Source organism: Silurus meridionalis, chromosome 28 (genome assembly GCF_014805685.1).
Source record: "Silurus meridionalis isolate SWU-2019-XX chromosome 28, ASM1480568v1, whole genome shotgun sequence".
Classification (NCBI taxonomy): domain Eukaryota; kingdom Metazoa; phylum Chordata; class Actinopteri; order Siluriformes; family Siluridae; genus Silurus; species Silurus meridionalis.
Genome location: NC_060911.1, coordinates 15,398,712 through 15,422,711, shown reverse-complemented (window position 1 = coordinate 15,422,711; position 24,000 = coordinate 15,398,712). Strand labels below are relative to the sequence as shown.

General features: G+C 40.0%; 3 protein-coding genes across 7 annotated transcripts in view; 1 reads left to right on the top strand and 2 right to left on the bottom strand.

The window, feature by feature from the left end:
• Positions 1-1,397: 1,397 nt before the first annotated feature.
• On the bottom strand, positions 1,398-4,291 carry scpp9 (secretory calcium-binding phosphoprotein 9). Its single transcript, XM_046843464.1, has 10 exons — positions 4,080-4,291; positions 3,709-3,775; positions 3,592-3,606; positions 3,308-3,481; positions 3,024-3,122; positions 2,587-2,646; positions 2,364-2,438; positions 1,807-1,848; positions 1,661-1,718; positions 1,398-1,550 (listed from the first exon to the last, which is right to left on the bottom strand). The coding sequence occupies exons 2-9, from the start codon at positions 3,751-3,753 to the stop codon at positions 1,677-1,679; spliced, it is 552 nt and encodes a 183-aa protein (XP_046699420.1). The 5' UTR covers positions 3,754-3,775; positions 4,080-4,291; the 3' UTR covers positions 1,398-1,550; positions 1,661-1,676.
• A 2,975-nt stretch (positions 4,292-7,266) lies between these two features.
• On the bottom strand, positions 7,267-10,141 carry si:dkey-22i16.9. The gene is made up of 4 exons (XM_046843450.1): positions 10,037-10,141; positions 9,234-9,539; positions 8,799-9,116; positions 7,267-7,480 (listed from the first exon to the last, which is right to left on the bottom strand). The coding sequence occupies exons 1-4, from the start codon at positions 10,074-10,076 to the stop codon at positions 7,323-7,325; spliced, it is 822 nt and encodes a 273-aa protein (XP_046699406.1). The 5' UTR covers positions 10,077-10,141; the 3' UTR covers positions 7,267-7,322.
• A 5,264-nt stretch (positions 10,142-15,405) lies between these two features.
• LOC124381617 (ribosomal protein S6 kinase beta-2-like) overlaps positions 15,406-24,000 on the top strand; it is a 9,516-nt gene continuing 921 nt past the window's right edge. For 2 of the 5 annotated variants that reach the window (XR_006924896.1, XM_046843405.1), the window contains exons 1-16: positions 15,407-15,583; positions 17,511-17,565; positions 17,639-17,676; positions 17,766-17,880; positions 17,980-18,048; positions 18,400-18,547; positions 19,983-20,040; positions 20,351-20,451; positions 20,753-20,843; positions 20,992-21,082; positions 21,425-21,532; positions 22,140-22,202; positions 22,322-22,399; positions 22,676-22,783; positions 22,877-22,989; positions 23,645-23,784. Coding sequence is in view for 4 of the 5 variants with exons in the window: in XM_046843405.1 (XP_046699361.1) it covers positions 17,512-17,565; positions 17,639-17,676; positions 17,766-17,880; positions 17,980-18,048; positions 18,400-18,547; positions 19,983-20,040; positions 20,351-20,451; positions 20,753-20,843; positions 20,992-21,082; positions 21,425-21,532; positions 22,140-22,202; positions 22,322-22,399; positions 22,676-22,783; positions 22,877-22,989; positions 23,645-23,784 (1,375 nt within the window). In the remaining variant the exon portion in view is untranslated. Of the gene's footprint in view, positions 15,584-16,589; positions 16,727-17,494; positions 17,566-17,638; positions 17,677-17,765; positions 17,881-17,979; positions 18,049-18,399; positions 18,548-19,982; positions 20,041-20,350; positions 20,452-20,752; positions 20,844-20,991; positions 21,083-21,424; positions 21,533-22,139; positions 22,203-22,321; positions 22,400-22,675; positions 22,784-22,876; positions 22,990-23,644; positions 23,785-24,000 lie in introns of those variants that run through there. The other 3 variants (XM_046843401.1, XM_046843403.1, XM_046843402.1) reach the window with 3 other exon arrangements.

The window sequence follows — 24,000 nt, the reverse complement described above, 5'->3', positions numbered from 1 at the left end:
AAATGAGCTCATCCAAAAACGGCTCATTTGAGTTGGCTCAATCTTACTCATAGTAATAATTGAATCAATCTGGAAGAGGCAGCAAACCATGAAGTACCATCTCTGACCAAAAGGTGTCCAAGACCATGATTATCATTTAAACAATATTCTGACCCGACCTGCTGACCTCTGGTTTGATAGTGTTATCACCCAGTGTTCCTTTACTCATGTCCAACACTTCATCTACATTTAAAAGCTAAATCTTAATTACACTTCATGGAAAAACCGTCTAAAATGTCTGGGTTTGTTCTGCGTTTTTTCCAACTCCAATGAACCCAAAGCACTTCATGTGTTCTGTCACTGCTACGCTGTTAGAAACTTCATTATCATTATAATAGGAACATTATAGCCATAAATCATATCACTCGAGATACTTCAGTGCATTTGAAGGCAAGAACTACTTTTACTGGAGTCAAATTTTACCGTGTGAATCTCTACTTTAACTCAACTACATGCTTTGTGTTCTTCATCCACCACCAGGGGAACATGTGAACTTATTTTTCACCAATATTTACTAGGATATGAAAGTCAGTAGGAGTAAGACAGAGTACATGTGTGTGAATGAGAGGGAGGGCAGTGGAGGGGTGCGGATGCAGGGAGAAGAGGCGGAGAAGGTGGAGGAGTTCAGGTACCTGGGGTCAACAGTGCAAAGTAATGGAGAGTGTGTTAGAGAAGTGAAGAAAAGAGTGCAGTCAGGGTGGAGTGGGTGGAGAAGAGTGATAGCAGGAGTGATTTGTGATAGAAGAGTATCTGTGAGAGTGAAAGGGAAAGTTTATAGGACTGTGGTGAGACCTGAGATGTTGTGTGGATTAGAGACAGTGACATTGAGGAAAAGACAGGAGGGGGAGCTGGAGGCAGCAGAGCTGAAGATGTTGAGATGTCAGTTGGGAGAGACGACGATGGACAGGATTAGAAATAAATTTATTAGAGGGACAGTGCATGTAGGACGTTTTGGAGACAAAGTGAGGAGGTGAGATTGAGGTGGTTTGGACATGTGCAGAGGAGGGACATGGGGTATATCAGTAGGAGAATGCTGAGAATGGAGACACCAGGAAGGAGGAAAAGAGGAAGACCAAGGAGGAGGTTTATGGATGTGGTGAGGGAAGACATGCAGGTAGTTGGTGTGAAAGAGGCAGATGTAGAGGACAGGGGGGGTATGGAGACGGATGATCCACTGTGGCGCCCCCTAATGGGAAAACCCGAAAGAAGAAGAGGAAGAAGAAGAATTTACTTAAAAAAGGATAAAAATGTGGTTTTCTTTTTTTTATGTGAGTTCCTGAATGTGACTATAAACAGATAATAAAAAAAATGGCAAGATTTAATAAATGAGACACATTTAAACATTATATCATGCGTGAACATTTTTATTAATCGTCATCAAATAAATTCAGAATGAATTCATTGATTTTTTTATTCTATTTCCAATCTAATTCTAACAATCATCTTACTTCTACAATTTCTATATTTCATGATTTAAAAAAGAAAAGAAGGAGCTGTTCCTGGGGTCAGTCCTGTAAAGAACACAGAGAAAAAGAAAAAAAAAGAATGAATACAATTTAATTTAGGAATTATTATTATTTTTTTTAACATCTAATAAAAATGTATGAAGATGAAGCCGAACCTCGAGTCGGGAGGATTCACACAGCAGGCTGCTCGCTTGTAGTCGGACTCGGGGTCACCTGAAATCCCACAATAACTGTGAGCAAACCATCGTTTGGTTCCATCTAAACATGCTAGCACTTGTAATTAGCGTTATTGTTTTGTTACCTGAGCGACAGAATTGTCCTGCTTTCTCCAGCGGAGGGCGCGCTGAGACACAACACAACAACGTCACTACAGTTAGTCAATTCATACACACTTTTTGGCCAAAAGTTTGTGGACACCTGACCATAAGATTGCTATGTGCTCCTTTTTGAATATCCACATTCTAGTCTCCATTTACTCTTATAATAAAACTCCACTCTACTGGAAGGATGTTCTACTAGAGTTTGTGGAGATTTGTGGTGATTTCTTTAACCATATGGGTGTTAATAAAGTCAGGTATTGATGTAGGTGAGATGGAGGCCTGGGGTGCAGTCAGCATGAAAAACTCATATGATCAGCGCTCTATATGAGATCTTCTACTAAATATAATGGAAAGCAAATCTCCATGGAGAACAGGTTTTGGTCTCATGGTTTAAGTGAAGGGAACATTTCATGGTAGAACATCCAAAGACCTCCTGTGTGCCTCTAAATGTGTAGGAACAGTTTGGTAAAGAACCACATATGGCTTGATATGTCAGGTGTCCTAATACTTTTGGCAGGACAGAGCATTTGTAATTTACCCTGAAGCGTGGCGCAGGTCCGGCGGGCATGTCACCCTGTGCCTGCTGCCCGTTTCCTCCTGCGGCCATTTGCCCCTGTTACAACACAACACGCCATCAGACAGAAAACATCTACATCATCATGAGCTCGCAGACTGACCACACACACACACACACACACACACACACACACACACACACACACACACTGTTATTATATAAAACCTCTCAAGTGTGTGCGTACCATTGCCTGCTGCTGAGGCGGAGCAACCTGACGGTTCACAGGGGGCAAAAAGGGCATTCCCTAATCACCACCAGGGCAAAAAAAGTAGTTTTATTATTACATTTCATGCAATTTATTATTTGTTATAATAAGAATATTAATATAATATAATATAAATAAATAAAAAAGTAAAAAATCATTAAAAGGTGTTGACTGTGTTATTTTTTAAAGAAAATAAATCAGGTTTTTTTTTTCAATGTGTAAATCTCAGCTCTGATTAGAATTTTGCTTAGAAACTAAATCTTATAGCAGATATTCTTTACATCAAATGTCAATGGAAGAGGAACCTCAGATGATGGTTTGACAAAAACCCACATTATATGTGAGATGTTTTGATCCTATCACAACCGTAATCATACTGTAACTCATGATGAAGAAGGTGAGTTCACATTAAATACCCCATTAGGCTGGAAGGGGACCTGCTGAGGGATCTGAGGTGGAGCGTTGGGCATTCCGAACTGAGGCTGGAGCATGTATGGAGGGATGGCAGGATACATCTGTAGAAAAACATATTCAGAACACAATTTTTTAGCTCAGTAACGTACACTGCAAACCTGCAGCCTTTATTTAATCAAACTAAAATGTGAAAATTGAGATATAAAAATACAAAGCCTTTCTTGGTGGAAAACAAACTCAAACTCAGCATATCAGTGTTGGCTAAAAGACAGGAAGATGTTCTTACTGGACCGATGGGAGGCTGAGCAAAGAAAGCTCCACCTCCTCCGATCAGCGCTGGGTTCACGCCTCCAACCACCAGCCCGGGATTCAACAGTCCTCCGTTTAGACCCAACAAATTGGGGTTCAGACCCACGACACCAGGGTTCAGACCGTTCACACCTCCAACAAGCAGCAGTTTCTACACAATAATGTAATGCAGATGCAAGATTATCTCAAATATTAAGTGTCTTCAACATCTCAGAATGTAAATCCTATTAATACAGAGTCACTGTATCTGGTATTGCTTACCTTTGCTGAAATCACCTGCAGGAATGAAATCAAGGCGTAAACGTTATAAATGAGAAGCAGGTTTGAGAGAGAGAATAATTTACAACAAATAGAAGAGACTGTGTGATAAAAACTTACGCAGGAAACGGAGGCCAGGAGGGCAGCGAATAGAAAGAGCTTCATGTTTGCAGGCTGAGAAAATTACCTTAAAAAAAAGGAAAAAAAATGTAATACATAGGATTTTACTGATTTTATACCGATCCCAATTAAAGCTTTCAGAATTATCTTTCTGGGTGACAGAGATGGATATTTTGCAGGATATTGAAGGTGTCCCTCAAGAATCAGTTCTAGGTCCGGTTTTGTTTCAATCATTAAAACTCTTAGCTTTCTTCAGCTCGAGTTTACACATGATTACATTTGCATGCCTTTAAAATATCACTATATAAGAAATGTATTTAATTCTTTCAGAGAGAACAGAGGTCATCTAAACATTTTTGAGCCATACTCACCTCACCGAGAAGAAGCAAATATTCAGAAGCTTGGAGTGCGTCTGGTTTCTCCTCGCCTCAGACCCTGGCTATATATCAGCCCTGAGAAATCCCACCCTGATGACTTCCTGTTTACCAGTCCAGCTGTTTGACCGCAGTCGCTTCGCTCATGTTAGTCTTGTGGTGACCTTTTTGTTCTCGTCTCCTAAAAATCTGAACGTTTTAATCCGTTTAATCCGAGACAACGAAACAGACGATGAGCAAAAACTCCGTAATTAAACTGTGAGGTTTTCGTTCTTTTTGTGGCACAGGATTACAGAGCCACATGACGCAATGACATCACCATGAACACCTGAAACCTGTTTCTTCACAAACACGCCGTCATTACGGCCTACAGGGCGAACGCTTTGTGAATGTTTAATTCTACAAGAAATATAACTGAAAAGTGGTTCATTTAGAGAGTTCTGGATCCTGATTGGTCAGAAAGTGTTGATTAATTAATTCTGTTGGTTAAATAGCTCTGAAAGTAGCTGATTCACAGCTGGTTCATTTCAGCTTTATTACAAAACAGTTTTCTGTAAGAAAGATTGTGGGAAGCCATCAGGGTCAACATGGCCTTTTTCTGCTGATTTAAACTCTAAGCTAATGTCCAGGTTATTTTTGTCCTGAGAGCAACAAAAAACAAAGAGAATCTAAATGACAAACATGAAATGTCTCATTTGGATGTTTGCTAAATAGTGAACAAAAGTGGAATTTAATATAAAAAGTTTTTATTTTTCTGCAAATAAGCACATCATGGATTGATTTCGCAGCAGTAAAATAATTTCTATATTAATAACTATTTAGTTTTATTTGTAACTTTTAACAACACACATTGTGCCAAATTTACAAATACAAATATACGTTTCAGCATCATCGTTTCTCCCTATTCGCTTATCCCTAATGAGCGAGAAGTCGGGGATAACAATGTCAAGATAAAACTTCCTCAGACTTCATGAGGAAGAAACCTTCAGAGGAACCAGGCTCAAAAAAGAACCCATCCTGATCTGATTCTATTAAAAACAGTCCACATTCATCTTCATTGTTCCTGAGATTCACCTTCATGGATCTTCAGTCTGTTTATGTGGAGAACATCCACAGCCGCAACGCATGGTCTCCAAATTCATTGTGTTAATAATAATAATATTTTTGAAATGTAGAACCTTAACAGGAATTCATCATGCAGTACATTTTTATATATTATATGTAATAAAACAGATTCGTTTTAGTTTCATTATTTGAAATTTTATTTAAAAGAAAAGAAAAAGAAAAAGAAGATTAAATGCTACATACAATAATAATAATAATAATAAAAATAATAATAATAATAATAATAATAAAAATTCAGTCATAGAAAAAAATAGAATTGAGAAAAGAGTGTTACAGAAGAAATGTGCAAAAAGAAAGAGATAAAGGTAGGAATGGGGGGATTTTTACAAAATGTTTATTTCTTAATTTTTCTTATTTAAAATTTATTTCCATTTTAATTAAAAATAAATAAATCTAACGAAGTATTGGTTGAGTGTACCAATTATATTTACCTTATAAATCTTTATAAGGGCTAAATAGCACCAAAATATTGTAGGTAATTCATAATTTTTTTTTTGTTTTAATCTGGACATAAAAAATTCAAGTAGTCGTCCGTATCAGGATGATGTTAAAGTGAGCAGATGTTAAAGTGCGTGTAGTTTTCTGAGTCCTGAACTCATAATAAGGATGTCTTTAGCAGCAAAAACACACACATCTAAAAAGAGCATAAATACATTCAATTCCTAAAAAACACTTTTGATGAATGCTCAATAACAGCAGCCCTGACAGACAGAACATGAGGTTTTCTGTAAGGACGTTTTAATTGGGATCTCCAGCGTCAGTGCTTTTGCAGAAACGCAGATAAACCCAGAAGATTACTTTGTGGTTTCTCAATTACATGACACCTTGCAGACTTTGTGTTTTTTTAACTACACTATAGGGCCAAAAGTTTGTGGACACCCGACTATACGATTGGTATGAGTTTGTTTTCAAACATTCACATTTGGTCCACATTCATTCTTATAATAAGCTGCACTCTTCTGAGATGTTTCTTGTAGAGATTCATTTAGCTAAAAGACTGTAAGTTAATCAGATTCTGATGTATTTGAGAAAGTATGAAGGTTCCTGGGGTGCAGTCAGCATGAAAGATTTAGTCCCAAAGGTGTTCAATAGGGTTGGAGCTCTATAACATGAGATCTTTCTCTCCAACCCACATGAAGCATAGGCATCCAAAGACTTATGCAACTGTGTACCTCCAAGTTTGTAGAAGAACCACATACAGCTGGAAAAGTCAGGTATCCTGATACTTTTGGCACTATAGTATACTTTTTCTGATCTTTCAAAGCCCAATTCTAGGTCTTGTGTCTCTTGTCTTTATTAGTGTTTCTTGACTCTGAAACAGAGGGCGGTTTTGCTCAATTATGTACGGTGATTTGTTAAATTATTAATAAATGACAGTATACTACTCTATACTGATCACCGTTCTTTAGGGCTCCTATGTCGTCCAGGCCGTGTCTCGACTTAGCATCTTTTCAAGTTACGTCAGGATCATTGTAACGTATCTCCACTGTAACTCGGGGAACTACCTGTAACCGGTTGGCAGTAAACATTATACAAGCACATGATACATTGGACTGATGTTCCATCATGGTGCTCAAGCAGCGGTTATTATACAGTACGATCTCACGGGAACACCGTAGAGACTCCAATGTCTGTGGAATTTCACATTCAAAAGGAAACTCGAGAAGTTCCCTTTTTTTTTAAATGACGCCACCGGATATAGGAACAGACGAGCACAGTACCTCTCTGAAACACACTCACAATTTGGGAGGGAAAAATAAAAGTGCATAAAGTGTGTTTCTTTTTCCTTTCCAATTAGCTGCCTCACATGTATACAGAAAGGATATTCTCTTCTTTTGTTTTGAGGAGATGAGGTAGGGAAGGAGGTCAGAGAGCAGCAAGAAGCAGTGCTTCATGAAGGATCAACCTTCTGAGGCATTAACAAAAATGCAAATGCTAAAGCTTTAAATGCTGGAATTAAAATAGCATTACATTAAATATGTAGTGAAATTATCAAAACACATATATATATATATATATATATATATATAGAGAGAGAGAGAGAGAGAGAGAGAGAGAGAGAGAGAGATTGAAAAGGAATGAAATGAAAGACAAAGGAATAAAGAAAAAACGGTGTCACTTTCCATCAGCTCCTGGGACAGCAATGTGCTCGGGAGGTGCTTTCAGACGACGGCAAGCTGGAAGCAGTTTTCCGTGACAAAAGTGCAGAAGAGGTAACACAAGGATTCCGATGATAACAGCGAGCGCGATGATCACATTGGATGATGGACAATCTAAACAACACAAAGCAGCAGGTCACAAAATTCACAGTTTGGATCAATTTTGCAAAATGTGTTTATTAACTAAAAAAATTATTATTTATATTTGTGATCATTGACATTTTACATTTTAAAAACAATTTTAATTTTTAATGCCTGCTTGGTTAAATACAATAATAAGATAACATTTTATACAAATAAATTAGAATAAATCAAATGAATGCAATAAACCTTTTTTTTATATTGATGAAATTGGCACAAATTTAATTGATTCAATAAAATGTAATACATGGAAAAATTATATAAAACAGTTTACATTTGTTAGATTCTATTTCGGTAATACAGATGTGTATAAGTGTGTTTGTGTGTGTGCGTGTGTGTGTGTGTGTGTGTGTGTGACATTTAATATTTAACTTGTTTAGAGATATGATCTATTTAATTGTTTTTTCAACAGACTTTAACAAACTTCTTCATTAATTCCATCCTTCATTCATTCACTCCCTCGATATGTGGAATTGTCAGGATTTTCTCCTTTTAAGAGAAATTCTTACAGCTGGACATAAAATGCAAAATAATTCTTATCGCTAACATTAGCCGCTAGCCACTTCCTGGTTATAGAAATAAACTTGACTTGACTTGACTTGGTTAGCGCTAGTGCTATGGATTCTTTAGCATTTTCATGCATGCGCAAAACAAATGGTATTTCCGGGACGGAGCGAGTGGCCACAGTGACACTGCGCTAACTCTAGTTTCTTTTCTATACCCCTGATGTTGCTGTGTGTGTTTTCAAGTTCAATAATAATAATTTTGTTAAAAACGCACTTAAAGTGCAAATCGGAGACTAAACAAACTTACTTACAACATCGACTTATTTATTTACTCATTTATTTATTTATTTATTTATTTATTTACATTCATATTTTATGTTCATATTCCTGCTGTTTGCTCAGTATGTGGTGCATTGTGGGAAATTGTGAGTAAAATGTACAACAGTTCTGTACAAATCTACATCAGCATTTATGATGTGAAAGTTTCACATCTTCAGAATCAGATTATAGAAACCTTCAGGGTTGCCAGATTGTCCCTGAGTAGTAAACTGAGTTTAGGTTCTTTGGTTGATGTCAATCATTAAATTTTGATAAAAAAAATTTATATTTAGTTTTGTGTTTAAGTATGCTTTCAGCATAAACACACATTTCAGCATGACTACATTTGTATATCCTTCAAACTGTCAGCGAATGAAGCTGGATCTGGCGATGCTTCTCACTCGAGCTGGTATCAAGAAAGAAAACTGTACTTGACTTCACCAGCTTAATGATGAGAATAAAATTACCTTTAATGATGAGATCGATGACCTCCGGATGTGTGTCTTTCTCACTCAGATGAAAACATCTGTATAATCCAGCGTCAGGGATCTTCACGCTGTTGATGGTAAGTGAGAGATCTCCGTTGCCATATTTCGCTTTAGAAACAGAAGCTCGATCCTCGAATCCTGCACCAAACTCCATCTCTCCGTGCTTCAGCTTCACCACCAGTGCGTCATTTTTTTCCCATCGGATGCTGGCGTTCGATTCAGGGGTGAGTTTGTTCGTGTCTGCGTAGCAGGGCAGCTTTGCCTGATCTCCAACAGCGACCTCTAGTGAAACTGGAACTGGAAAGAAAAAATAAATTAAGAGTGAGAATCAATGTGCTCGGCCAATCAGAGGAAGCCTGGAGCTGGCTGGTTGAGTTCAACACACCATGACAACCGAGACAAGAACTAACTTACGGAGAACGTCCAGGTATTGGTCGCAGCCCTCGTGTCCATCACAGGAACATGTGTACCAGCTTCTGTCATTGTACACAGTGTCGGTTATAACGAGGGAGACGTTTCCCTTCTTCAGGTTTTCTAATGAGAACTTAATCCTGCTTTTAAACTCTGGCGCAACGGTGAACTTTCCTTCAACAAAACGAACAACCGAGATTCTGTTTCGCATCCATTCGACTGTAGAACAGCTGCGATTACAGGAAATCATGGCTGTGTGTCCCAAGACCACCTGCAGGCCAGAGATCAGGGACGGGAGCATGTGCAGACCTGAAGGACAAAATGTAAGACCTAAATATTAAAGATGGGAATCTGTGAAGAAACTCTCAGCTAACAACTGTATATATATTAGTAATGTGCATCTCCATAACAACACAACATAACAAATCTCCATAACTGCTGCAGAGTCAAATCTCGATGCACAGACAACGATACGATACACTAAAGATACATATAAATGATGCGATCCGATTCGATCCGATTTCCCCGTTACGCCACGGCCCGATCCAATTTCCATTCCGTTCAACACAATGCGATTTAAAAATTCTTTAAAGAATTTTTTTAATAATTCCATAAAACACTGGTAATGATTTACTTCATGCAGCGACGCTGAGAGCCGAGTTCGGCTGAAGTGTGTTTACGACGGCGTTATTACCGTGTCCTTACTGACAGATTTACGTTACAGTTACGTTTATGGGATGTTTTGTATTTTCATGTGTTTGATGAAAGTAGTATCGAGGGCTGCAAACTTCCTTTTCTCAGCTTACCAAACACAAACAAAGAGATCATCAGGCTCATCAGCTGCATCCTGTTTCAAATATTTTCACCGAGAACGTTTTTCAAAGTACTTTCTCTTCTTCAAATTCTTCTTCTTGCTCTCCTTTTTTTTTCTTCACTGCCATCTGCTGGTCTAACAGGGTTAATAGCACTGAGCTTTTAAACAACACTTAGATCCAAAGTCTAGGTTTAGGTCCAGAACAGGTCCAAATCCAGGTCCAAGTCCAAGTTTGGGCGCAGAACAGGTCAAAGTCCAAATCAAAGTCCAAGTATAAAGGATTTATAATATATTTTTAACTTTTTAAGTGATACACTGCACCTGAGATCATGTTTTATTGTGTTGTACAGTGTATTATTATGTTACTGTGAAAGAAGAAGAGGAACATGAAGAAGAAGGAGAGGAAGAAGGAAAAGAAGGCAAATAAGAAAAGGTAAAGAAGAAGAACAACAACAAAAATAGGAAGATGGAGAAGAGGAAGAAGAAAAGGAAGAGGAAGAAGAGGAACATAAAGATGAAGAAGAAGAAAAGAAGGAGGCGAACAAGAAGAAGAACAACAACAAGATGAGGAAGAAGAGGATGAAGGTGGATCCGATGTGAAAGTGAGACAGGACGTGATTCACTGAATTATTAGAATAATTTTATTACAGATTATAAGAATAATAACAGCAACAAAAGTATTGAATTATTCAAATTATTACTGATAAAATAATAAGTAAAATGTAACAAAAGTAAAAATAAGTAACAGTCACTTTAGTAAAAATATATTTCTTTTTTTTTTTCCATCCTCAAACTCGTGACGTAGAAATGGATTGTTTTTTTTTGCGGTGACATTTGGCTGGACCTCAGTTCTCTACACCATCATTCCTGAGGGAACAAATAGAAGATCATCACACAGTCCACAGCTTCTACCTGCAGGTCTGAGAGAGTTCACTGATCACCTGTAAAACAGGAAACACATTCATTCCAGTGAGCTGCTGTTCATCCTGAACAACAAAATCAATAAGAAACAAACACAATCACCAAATCATTGCTTTACTGGCCAGAACGTGGACGATGATGATGGTGAAGATCATGAGGAGAACACCGCAGTTCAGCACTGCTGAGACGATCATGTGGGTGTGAAAAGGTCTTCCTGAGTCTTCAGATTTGGAGTCTTACCAGAATAATAAAAATTAAATCAAAAGACAGGAAGTTACAGTTGGGCACAGGATGTGGGTGGTATAAAAAACAGAAGACGAATATTCAACATAATATGGCTCATGATTTCTGCAGATTTTACCGCCATAACTCTGGCAGTGTGTGAGATTCTGATCCGGCTGAGGCTGCTTCACATCCAGGACGGCTAAAAACAAAACCCGATGAGAAGAAAAGAACCTGGTAACCATCAAACCACATGATGCACCAGCAGACGTCCTGGTCCTTACCATCCAGACGTATCGCTTCACCAAGCTCCAGGTGTCGCTGGTTTACCGCCAGGCAGAAGTACACGCCGAGGTCTGCCTCGGACACTCGCACAATTCTCAGCTGGAAAAGACGATTTTGGAAGAAACCCCGGAAACTTGAGCTGTTCGAATTCCTGGTGATGGACAAATCACCGTTATTTTTTAACCCCAGAACCATCAGGAGCTCGGGCTTCATATCTGAGCTCATCTTCATCCAGTTGATCTCATAACGATTGGACAGGTCACACTGCAGCGTCACGGCCGCGCCCAGACGCACCTCCTGAGTCTTCGCGGCTAACGACGTCGCCGGGGACAAAACCACCATCCCTGAGGAGCAGAAAACAACATTCCAGGGTTTTTATCATTACAGAAGAGTCAAATTCTTTCTTCTCATATCCTCGAGATGTTTGGGAAGACGTGGTCAGGTATGATGCATCACCACTGGAGCACAGAGGGTTAAGGGCCTTGCATAAGGGCCCAACAGGCGCAGCATTGAACCCTCAATGTTCCAATCAGTATTCCCTAACCACTAAGGTAGGAAGGTAGGAGCGATCCACAAGGAGAAGGAGGAGAAGAAGGAGAAGTATTTCTACACTACAGGAAGTGACCCTCGTCATGTCTGAAATACTATTTGTAGTACGTCGTTTTTTTTGGAATTGTGGCCACTTCCTGCCATCGCCAACATCTTTTTTGACAGTGTGGTGTTACGGATTCTTTAACGTTTTATGTCCAGCTTCAGGAATTTCATTTAAAAGAAGAAAATCCTGAGGATTCTGCATATTGATGGAGTGAAGGAATGAAGACATTTTTTAAAGTCTGCGGAAATCAGTAGATCAAATCTTAACATCAAACATAACACACACACACACACACACACACACACGCGCACACACACGCACACTTATATACACATCTGTATTACCCAGATGGGGTCTCAGAAGTGTACACAATTAAAATAAATTGTAAATAATTAAATAATTGTGATTGAAATTTTCCATTAATTAAATTTTACTCAGTCGATGTGATTCGTGCCAATTTGATCGATGACTCAATTTAATCAACCGAATAAAAACATGTATTGCATTAATTTGATCAAATATTATTTTATATATTTTTTTATATTATTTAAAACCAAGCAGACGTTTTATTTAAAATTGTTTTATAATGTAAAAAATCAGAAGCAGGAAACACCATCGTGAATAGAAGCATCGCGACCTGAGCACGCTGATGATATATTACAAATATTTATACACACACACACACACACACACACACACACACACACACACACACACACACAGTAAAATATTTATTAATAAATATACTGGTAATCAATTACAATATGTGAAATAGAAAAATTGATTATAGAATAAAGAAAGAAAGAAAGAAAGAAAGAAAGAAAGAAAGAAAGAAAGAAAGAAAGAAAGAAAGAAAGAGTGTAATAAATAAATAAAGCAGCTCCAGTTTTCCAGATGTTTTTCTCGGTTTCTTGCCTCATAGCGACATCGTGATCGATTTCTGTACATCTATAAAACGTGTATAAACGTTTTCATGCACTAATCCCCTCATTTTGCTGCTTTAAAGAAAGTCATCATGGACACTCACCGAAAAATCCGCAGATAGCGAAGCGCAGCATTGTGTGTGTCGAAGCGAAGGCGAATGAAACCAGGTCTCGTCTGAGGTGTGAAAATCTAAAAGCCCTTTTTTTCCTGCGAATGCGATGTTTATGAAATGAAAGCGCACTCGTTCACCCACACGCTGCCTGTCAAGGTTTCTGGAGTGGTCTAGTGGTCTTTTATTTTCCATTATCAAACATCACCCAATAAAATAAATCATTTGCAGATCTGAACTCAAGGACAGGGTGTTGATGTTTTTTCCTTTCTGGAAGGATTCTGTGGGTGGTTACGGTCGCTCGGCCTTGTGATGGAATTTTTTGCTATGGAAAGGTATTTTTGTAATTTAAATAAAATCTTTATGTATGGAAACAATGAGTTAAAATTATCTCTGTTTGGGAAAATGTGCTTTTATACATCCTCTGGATGGAAACAAGTTCTACTGGTGCTTTTAGGAGGGATCCTGCACTATACAGATTTCTCCAAAAGTCTCCTTCATTGTCCAAAGTCATCATTCAGGCACAATCAAGCTGAGAAAAACATTATAAATAAAAATAAAGCAGTTTCCTGCTCTAAAAAGACAGTGTGTGATTGATATCTGTATAAAAGGTGTGTGTATGACATATACAGGTTATAATTGGCTATTGGACGCTGTATTCAATATTCAATGATCCGAGTTGTCAGATTCTGGGGGGTTTCCAGCTGGGTTTGTTTATGTTTTTGTTTGAACTTTTCCTGTATTTCCCATGCTCGCCACCAGATGTCGCCAGAGTGTTTCCGAGTCCCTCAATAGTTTCGCAGTGCTTTCACCTGTGGCTCATTAGTCTCAGTTTATTTCAGTTCCTCTTTTGGCTGAATTTCTTGCTTGTTTTCTTCAGACCTCTGTTCTATTCCGAATTGTCTGGAGTGATTCATCATTTGTTTGTTTGCTTTTTTTTTTTTTTTTTTTTTTTTTTTTTTTGAGAAAGACTTTAAAATTAAGACTTTAAGACTCTGGATTTAAAGGTTGTGAGTTTAAATCCCACCCACACCAAACAAACCATTCCTGGGCCCCTGAGAAAGTCCTTAAGCCCCATAACTGTGCTCAGATAAATAAGATAACGATGTCTTTCTGGATAAGGGTGTCTACCCAATGCTGTAAATGTAGATTCTGCCCCTCTCTCACTCGCCATCGTACTCTGACTTTTTGAAACAATGGAGCGCCACAGGGAAGTGTTTATAGCCCCTTATTATTAAATATCATGATGTGATAAAGAAATTATCTTAAAACATATGGCATTTCTCAGAAGATCTGCCTCTACACCATCATCCACCTGAGCAGTTTAAAGGAGGTTTGGATAAAGAATAAACTTCTGGTATCCATGTTGAATCATCTTCTGTATGTGCCTTAATTAGATCTGAAACAGTTTATGGTTGCATGGGTTATGGGTTATCATGAGAAACTCCTCTGAAAAACATGGACAGGCTTGAGAACCTGCTGAGAACTGAAAATGGTGTGAACCCTTCATGGTGTAATTGAAAACAGTTAATAAAGAAAAAAGTCCCTTCGATGGTATGAGGAAACCTCACCAAGAATGTGATTCTAAATCTTACATTACAAACATTAAAACATTTTAAACACTGGAGAGTGAGGAGGATCATGAGCATCGTGTGTGATTGAGTGATGTCCTTTCTACAGTCTACAGTCAGAAAGGCAAAGAGACGACTGATAAAAACACTTAAAGTCAGTAATTCATGAACCGCTGATTTGATGTGATCTGGTCTGAAACCAAATTATATGTAAAACGCTAAATGTGGCAGAATCTATACTGGGCAGATGTTTTAAGACAGGGTCCTCTCAGGGTTTCTTGAAGTTTTAATGTTCTGCTTGAAGGTATCAAACACCACGTCCTTCACCGCAACTCTGCAGGGACTGGAAATGAGTTTTACTTCATTAAAAAAAAACAGAAATGGAACTAATTTACATTTACAGCATTTGGTAGACGTCGTTATCCTGAGTGACTTACAGTGATCTCATTTAGACACCTGAGCAGGTGAGGATTAAGGGCCCCACTCAAGGGCCCTGCTCAAGGAACAGCATGGTGCTTGCTGGGATTTAAACTCATGCCCTTCTGTTCACATTTTAACCAGCAGGAGGAGGAGAAGAGACTGAGTTAAGGATTGATCACTTTTTATTTTAGCTCTAATTCCCCCAACGGCCATGCTTCTCATCCAGGCCGATTGGTGGCAGCACAGAGTCGAACTCTGGTCCTCCATAGAAGAAGAAGAAAAAGTAAAAGCGCTTCAGCTGGGGTCTGCGCGAAATGATGACGTCGTCAGACTGCGTCACAACTACAGCTGCTGCGGCAGGAATTCCGCTCCTGTTCCTATACCCGGTTATGTTTTTATTATTATAATTACAGATTTCTGATTATATACGATTATTAAATTCAGAACGACACGGTGAGGAGCAGCAGGAGCGTCTTTAGGACCCGGATGAAGGTAAGGATTTAATAATAATAATAATAATAATAATAAAGATAAAACGGGCGTCATGATCACCAGATTGTATAAATCATAACCTTTATATAAATTATATTTAAATCATCAACAATTCTTCCAGACCAGCAGGAGAGATTTCATATCATTAATGTGGCAGATGTTACACATCTGGCTGTTTTCAGCCTTTACACATCTGTCAAAATAGACAGTCTTCCAGATCTTCCACACCATGAGATTACATCAAGATCTTTTCCAAACCATAACTTTAGAGCCCAGTGCAAAAGTTTGCGCACCCCTGCCCTATAAACCAGGGATGAATCAATACACTGGTAACTTTTTCTCACTTTTCCGAGTAGAAATCTTTCGATTTTGACCATCAGGAAACCAGAATTTCCCGCGGATGACTCGAGCGGGTGTGTCGAGTAGGAAACACACCTACAGTGAGCTCAAAATGAGTGTTCTTTTATATCCAGCCGTAAAAATGAGAATTAATAAAACCCCTAAACTTGTCGCTTTTCCTCCTCCCTGTTTATCTCTTCATGCAGAATCCAGATAAGGAGACAGGTTTCAGTCCAGACGCTCTGTTAATCTCGCTCAGAGACTTTGAGAAGGTTTGAGTAGAAAAAAAACATGACCGTAAAACCCTTACTGCATTACGCTTAAAAACACAAGACGGCTTTTCTTCTCAATTAATTATAATATTTAATTATATTTATAATATTAATTATATATTAATCTACAAAATGTCTCACCAAAGAAAATACTAGAAAACTTACAGAACGTTCAACTTCCGGACTTCATCTAACGTTTCATCCTACCCACTTTGATCCTACCATGGAAATAGTCACTGATTCTGGCATGGCATTAAAAAAAAAAACAATAAACAAACAAACACACAATTGTATACTACGTCTTTGGATGCAGGATCATGAAATCTTCCCTTCAAGACCCAAACCCTGTTCCAGCTCCATGAAGATCTGCTTCCCATGGGTTGGATGTGTGTGGATCCTGCTATACTGCTGACTGCACCCCCAGACCTCCTCACTTCTACATCACCTACATCAGTACCTGACTTTACAAACACACTGGGGGCTCCATGAATCTCCTCAGAATCTAGTGGATCATCTTCCCAGAAGAGTGGAGGTTTTTATGAGCGTGAATGGAGACTCAATTTGGAATAATCTGGTGTCCACAAACGTTTGGACCCATAATCCTCTTTGGCATAAAATCAGAATAAACCTGTTCTGACCACATCAGACCCAGTGACTCTCTGACTTTGTGACTCACTGACTTGGTCAGACAGTGACTCTCTGACTTTGTGACTCACTGACTTGGTCAGACAGTGACTCTGTGACTTTGGCTCACTGACTTGGTGACTCACTTACTCAGTGACTCTCTTAAACACTGAATCTTTGAACCTGTGACTCGCTTTCACTGTGACTCATTGACACTGACTCTTTGACTCAGTGACACAGTGACTCTTTGACTCACTGACTCTTTGACACAGTGACCGTGTCTCACTGACTCTGTGACTCATTGACACTGACTCTTTGACTCAGTGACACAGTGACTCTTTGACTCACTGACTCTTTGACACAGTGACCGTGTCTCACTGACTCTGTGACTCATTGACACTGACTCTTTGACTCCGTGGCTCAGTGACTCAGTGACTCTGACTCTGTGACTTGTGACTCACTGACTGCGGCTCAGTTAATCGTTAACTCGTTGAAACACTGACTCTTTGACTCGGTGACAGTGACCCACTGACTCTGACTGCGGTTCGGTAAATCAGTAACACTGACTCTTTGACTCATTGGCACACTGACTCTTTGACTCGTAGACAGTGACTCACTGATGCAGTGACTCTGTAATGTTTGAGGTGGTTTGTTTACTGAGTGTTTTTTCCTCCTGGTCTCCGGTTGTGTAGGATGGCAGGGGTGTTCGACATCGACCTGGAGTCAGAGGACGTGAGCGACGCGGAGGTCAGAAAGTCTTATTACTGTTCTTCCGTTAAACATCTTCTCAATCTTAAATTAATTTCTGTCTATTTTACAGGATGAAGTGTGCGACTTCACAGTGGAGGAAATCGAACCGTACGTGTCTCTCGCAGTGTCTGTGATTTAATGCTCATACGTCACTGATATTCAGGAACCGATATGACATGATATTCACGTGTTTATAGCGGCGAGACGGAGGAGGTGGAGCTCACCAGCGCCAGCGTCAACAGGGACAGCGAGAGAGTCGGACCCGACTGCTTCGAACTGCTCACCGTACTCGGGAAAGGAGCTTACGGCAAGGTGTGTGTGTGTGTTTGTGTGTGTGTGTGAGAGAGATCCTGAAAGCTAGTAATTACCACATTCCCCAAACATTCCCCTGTCTGCTTCTTTTTTTTCTAGGTTTTCCAGGTCCGGAAAGTCCAGGGAAGTCAGACAGGAAAAATATTCGCCATGAAAGTTCTGAAAAAGGTTTGTTCCCTTTTCATTCTCACGTGTAAACTCGGAGCAGAGCAGGTGCTGTACAAGTATCTGAGGTGTTTAATGGATTGTTGAGTTGCCACACCCATGATAAAGCTGTTATAAATGCATGAATTCATTCCTCTGGTTAAATCTGGTTTATGAGGCAGGACCTGTGGTGGAAAACGTACTATTTGGCCGTATTTTACTAGTTCCTGCATGTGTGGACATGAAAAAGACACTGATGTACCCGGTGACCCGGATGTATAGAAGTATTGAGTATAAACTGATGTATTAGAAGTGAAAGAGTGAAATATGACGCTCACGTGTTGCACATGTAAACACACCCTTGTCGTCTTCCAGGCAAAAATCGTGTGCAGTGCGAAGGACACGGCTCACACAAGGGCAGAGCGAGAGATCCTGGAGATTGTGCGTCACCCCTTCATCGTGGACCTGTGGTATGCCTTTCAGACTGGCGGAAAACTCTACCTCATACTGGAGTGTCTGAGCGGTGGGTGTGGTGGAAACATCTCCTGAAGCTACTACCAGCTAATGAGGGCTTTAGAAACCTGAATAACTCGACTGTGCAATTTACTGTAAACAAGAGGACACCTTACATATCAAACCTTCCATAGGATACAGATGTGCAGTGGGGTATTAATGTTAAGGATACAGATGTGCAGTGGGGTATTGATGTGTACAGGATACAGATGTGCAGTGGGGTATTGATGCGGACAGTACACAGATGTGCAGTGGGGTATTGATGCGGACAGGATACAGATGTGCAGTGGGGTATTGATGCGGACAGGATACAGATGTGTAGTGGGGTATTGATGCGGACAGTACACAGATGTGCAGTGGGGTATTGATGTGTACACGATACAGATGTGCAGTGGGGTATTGATGTGTACAGGATACAGATGTGCAGTGGGGTATTGATGTGTACAGGATACAGATGTGCAGTGGGGTATTGATGTGTACAGGATACAGATGTGTAGTGGGGTATTGATGCGGACAGGATACAGATGTGCAGTGGGGTATTGATGTGTACAGGATACAGATGTGCAGTGGGGTACTGATGTGTACAGGATACAGATGTGCAGTTGGGTATTGATGCGGACAGGATACAGATGTGTAGTGGGGTATTGATGCGGACAGTACACAGATGTGCAGGGGTATTGATGTGTACAGGATACAGATGTGCAGTGGGGTATTGATGCGGACAGTACACAGATGTGCAGTGGGGTATTGATGCGGACAGTACACAGATGTGCAGTGGGGTACACAGATGTGCAGTGGGGTATTGATGCGGACAGTACACAGATGTGCAGTGGGGTATTGATGCGGACAGTACACAGATGTGCAGTGGGGTATTGATGCGGACAGTACACAGATGTGCAGTGGGGTATTGATGCGACAGTACACAGATGTGCAGTGGGGTACACAGATGTGCAGTGGGGTATTGATGTGTACAGGATACAGATGTGCAGTGGGGTATTGATGCGACAGTACACAGATGTGCAGTGGGGTATTGATGTGTACAGGATACAGATGTGCAGTGGGGTATTGATGTGTTCAGGATACAGATGTGCAGTGGGGTATTGATGCGGACAGTACACAGATGTGCAGTGGGGTATTGATGCGGACAGGATACAGATGTGTAGTGGGGTATTGATGCGGACAGTACACAGATGTGCAGTGGGGTATTGATGCGGACAGTACACAGATGTGCAGTGGGGTATTGATGCGGACAGTACACAGATGTGCAGTGGGGTACACAGATGTGCAGTGGGGTATTGATGTGTACAGGATACAGATGTGCAGTGGGGTATTGATGTGTACAGGATACAGATGTGCAGTGGGGTATTGATGTGTACAGGATACAGATGTGCAGTGGGGTATTGAGGTGATGATGTGTGATTTTTTTTAAAACCTCATGAATCCAGGTGGTGAACTGTTCATGCAGCTGGAGAAGGAGGGGATCTTCATGGAGGACACGGCCTGGTATGAAACATTCTGAAAATGAACGTTTTTAATTTTCGATATCAAAGTTGAACTTTTCCCCTCCGACTGTTCGGAAGCGACACTGGAGACTCCTTCCATAAACAGGACCTAAACATCAGCATGCAGAAAACCTCACGTCACATTACACCCCACATCCCACACCGTATCACGTCACATCACACACGCAGCTGCTGGAGTTCACTGGTTTTTATGAGAAGTTTGCCGTGTTTTTCCCCTGAGGGCCAAACTTCCAAAACTTATAAAGATTCCTCGTCCAGATCTGGACTTTGTTTTGTTCTTTTTTCTGCAGTTTTTATCTGGCTGAGATAACGTTAGCACTGGGACACCTGCACTCCAACGGGATCATCTACCGAGACCTGAAACCCGAGAACATCATGCTCAATCACGAAGGTGTGTGAGGGTGTGTGAGACAGGAAGGTTATGTTTGCACCTCTTTAAACCTGTTGATCAGGTCGAGGCCCGCAGGCTGGAGGTGTTGTGGAATGAAAGGTGTGATGTTTGTTTTCTGGTGTGTGTGTTTGTGTGTGGGTGTGTGTGAGTGAGTGAGTCAGGCAGAAAGCGAGCCTGAACATCTTTCTGATCATCTTCATCTCCTGCATGAATCACAAACTCTTCCCACTAATCACAATCAGTTTAATCTGATCATAACTAAGAACCAGATGTTCTCTGACATCATCTGTTCCTCTTTAAGGCCACATTAAGCTCACGGACTTTGGCCTGTGTAAGGAGTCCATCCATGACGGCAGCGTCACACACACCTTCTGTGGAACCATCGAGTACATGTGAGTTGTGTTATAGCACATCTATCTGTCAAATGTCCACAGGATTAAGTAACACAGGTTTACCACTAGAGGTCACTGATGTTAGTTTTGCATTATAAGTTTGACCCGTTGAACAGCAATCCATGTGTGTGTACATTGTTTATTTAAGGGCTCCAGAGATTTTGAATCGCTCAGGACACAACCGAGCCGTGGACTGGTGGAGCCTCGGAGCGCTGATGTACGACATGATGACCGGCTCGGTGAGAGAGAGAGAGAGAGAGAGAGAGAGAAGGAAGAGAGGGAGATGCATTGTATAGGAAAGGACGAGAGAAAAAATAGTTAATATTTAAATAAAATAAAAAATTCATAAGACGAAGCAAGTACTCGAGTCAAAAATAATAACAAATAATTTATTTTAATTAATAAAGTAATTAATAATTTATATAAATGTTTTATTAAACCTTTACTGTTGTTTTTTAAAGATAATGTCAAGTATTATTTTATATTAAATATAAATTATATTAAATTTATTGCATATTATTTTTTGTCTATATTTTTGTGACATAAATAAATATATTTTCTCTCCTTCTCTTCTCTCTCAGCCTCCGTTCTCAGCTGAAAACAGGAAGAGGACCATTGACAAAATCCTGAAGTGTAAACTGAACCTTCCTCCGTACCTCACGCCGGACGCCAGAGAAGTGATCAAAAAGGTAGTCTGATACCAGTGGCTCTACTTCAAGAACACAAACGGAGATCAGATTGCGTGGGTGCGTACGGCGTGTAATCCGACTACCTAAAATCAAGGTGTTCGCATCGGATTTCAAGAAATCCGATCTGTGCCGCAGAGAGCGACTTAAATTACCACGATGTGCTGCCAAAAGTATTGGGACACCTGGCTTTTCCAGCTGTGTGCTTCATTCTCTAATTAAAGACACACAGTGGAGCATGAAGTTTTCCCTTTACTTCAAAAAGGAGCCCCAAACACCTGTTGCAGCTCCATGGAAGATCTGCTAAAGAGCTCCAGCCATATCGTACCTTGTAGCTGAATAAATCTCCACAAAATCTAGTAGAACATCTTCCCAGAAGAGTGGATCTTCTTATAGGAGTGAATGGGGGACTAAATATGGAACGAGGTGTTTAAAGTATATACAGCCAATCGTGTTCTGCTCGGGGTGTCCACAAACTTTTTGAAATCAGATGATTGGATAATTATATATTTATTTAAATAATCAGATGACTGGGGTGGATTCTGTCTTATTTAGCTTTTTAACATGTAACTCTTTCTCTTTTTTCTTTTTCCCTCTTTTTTTCTCCCAGTTGTTGAAGAAGAACCCGGCTCAGAGACTGGGCTCCAGTAAAGCCGATTGCGCAGACATCCAGGTGAGACCCACCTGTCCAGCAGAAACACTTCTTTACACACCAAACTGTGATTCTCTCTCTCTTTTAGCGTGGGCTGAGACTGGATCCATATTGTGTTTGTTTTTCTCTTTATTTTACAGAAGCAGCCTTTCTTCCGTCATATTAACTGGAACGATCTGCTGAATAAACGAGTGGAGCCGCCCTACAGGCCCTCGCTGGTACTGCATGCGCAGTCTTCTTTCTTATCTTCTCTCGCTTCATAAAACTGAAACACACACACACACACACACACAATACACAACCACTTTGTTTCTCCATCAACATCAGCTTGTCCTTTTTCTCTCTTTCACTTCGCTTTGTCTTTTCTTCCCTCTTTTATTGATTTATACCCATCTGAGGTGAAACGATATTGGAATATTCCGGTACAGGGCTTTTGGTTCAGTGCGCATATGCACCGAATGCAATCCTTTTTTTTTTACCTTTCTGTCTCTCAGCACTCGGATGAAGACGTCAGTCAGTTTGACAGTCGTTTCACCAGACAGACACCAGTGGACAGTCCAGACGACACGACACTGAGTGATAGTGTTGATCATGCGTTTGCTGTAAGACTAAAAACACACACACACTGATTCGTTCCTGTTGTTGATCTACCCTTGGTTTTTAATTGTGTGTGTGTGTGTGTGTGTGTGTTACAGGGCTTCACCTACGTGGCCCCCTCAGTGTTGGAGAGCCTGAAGGAGGGGTTCTCAGTGGAACCGCGGTTACGGCCCGTCCGCAGACACAACAGCAGCCCTCGCACCCCACTCAGGTGAGACGTGAGCACCGGCGTCCCTCGTCTCAGATTTCTCACCAATACAACTACATACTATTACTACATACAACTACATACTACTATTACATACAACTACATATTACTACATACTACTACATACTACTACATACTACTACAACTACATACTACAACTACATACTACTACATACTACAACTACATACTACTACATACAACTACATACTACTACATACTACATACAACTACATACAACTACATACTACAACTACATAGAACTACATACTACTACATACTAGTACATACAACTACATACTAGTACATACAACTACTACATACAACTACATACTACTACATACAACTACTACATACGACAACTACATACAACTACATACTACTACATACAACTACATACTACAACTACATACAACTACATACTACTACATACTACTACATACAACTACATACAACTACATACAACTACATACAACTACTACATACTACAACTACATACTACTACTATGTACTACTATATACAACTACATACTTTACCTTCTGAAAGCTTCTGATATTTCATTCTCAAGTGTTTGAGAAAAATCATCATGTTTTCTCTCTCTCTCTCTCTCTCTCTCTCTCTCTCTCTCTCTCTCTCTCTCTCTCTCTCTCTCACATTAGCCCTCTCTCTGAGCCCTTTAAGATCAGTATTGATAGAGAGGAGGAGCCTCCTGCTCAAGCCCCGCCCCTCGCTGTTGAAAACGGAGCCTCCAAGCCTATCAGAACTCCGGGACGCAACAAGAAACAAAAAGGCCGTCGTGGTGGGAAATGACTCCTTCTGTCCATCAATCAATCAATTAATCAATTAATCAATCAATCAGGGTCGCAAAGGGGAGGAAAAATTCTAATACAGTCTTTGCAGAAACTTTAAATATAGGAAATTTACCAGGAATTAATGGGAATTAATTAATTAGAAATGTGGGGAAATTTATATCAACTGTATCATATACAAACATAAATATAAAAATGTTGTTTGT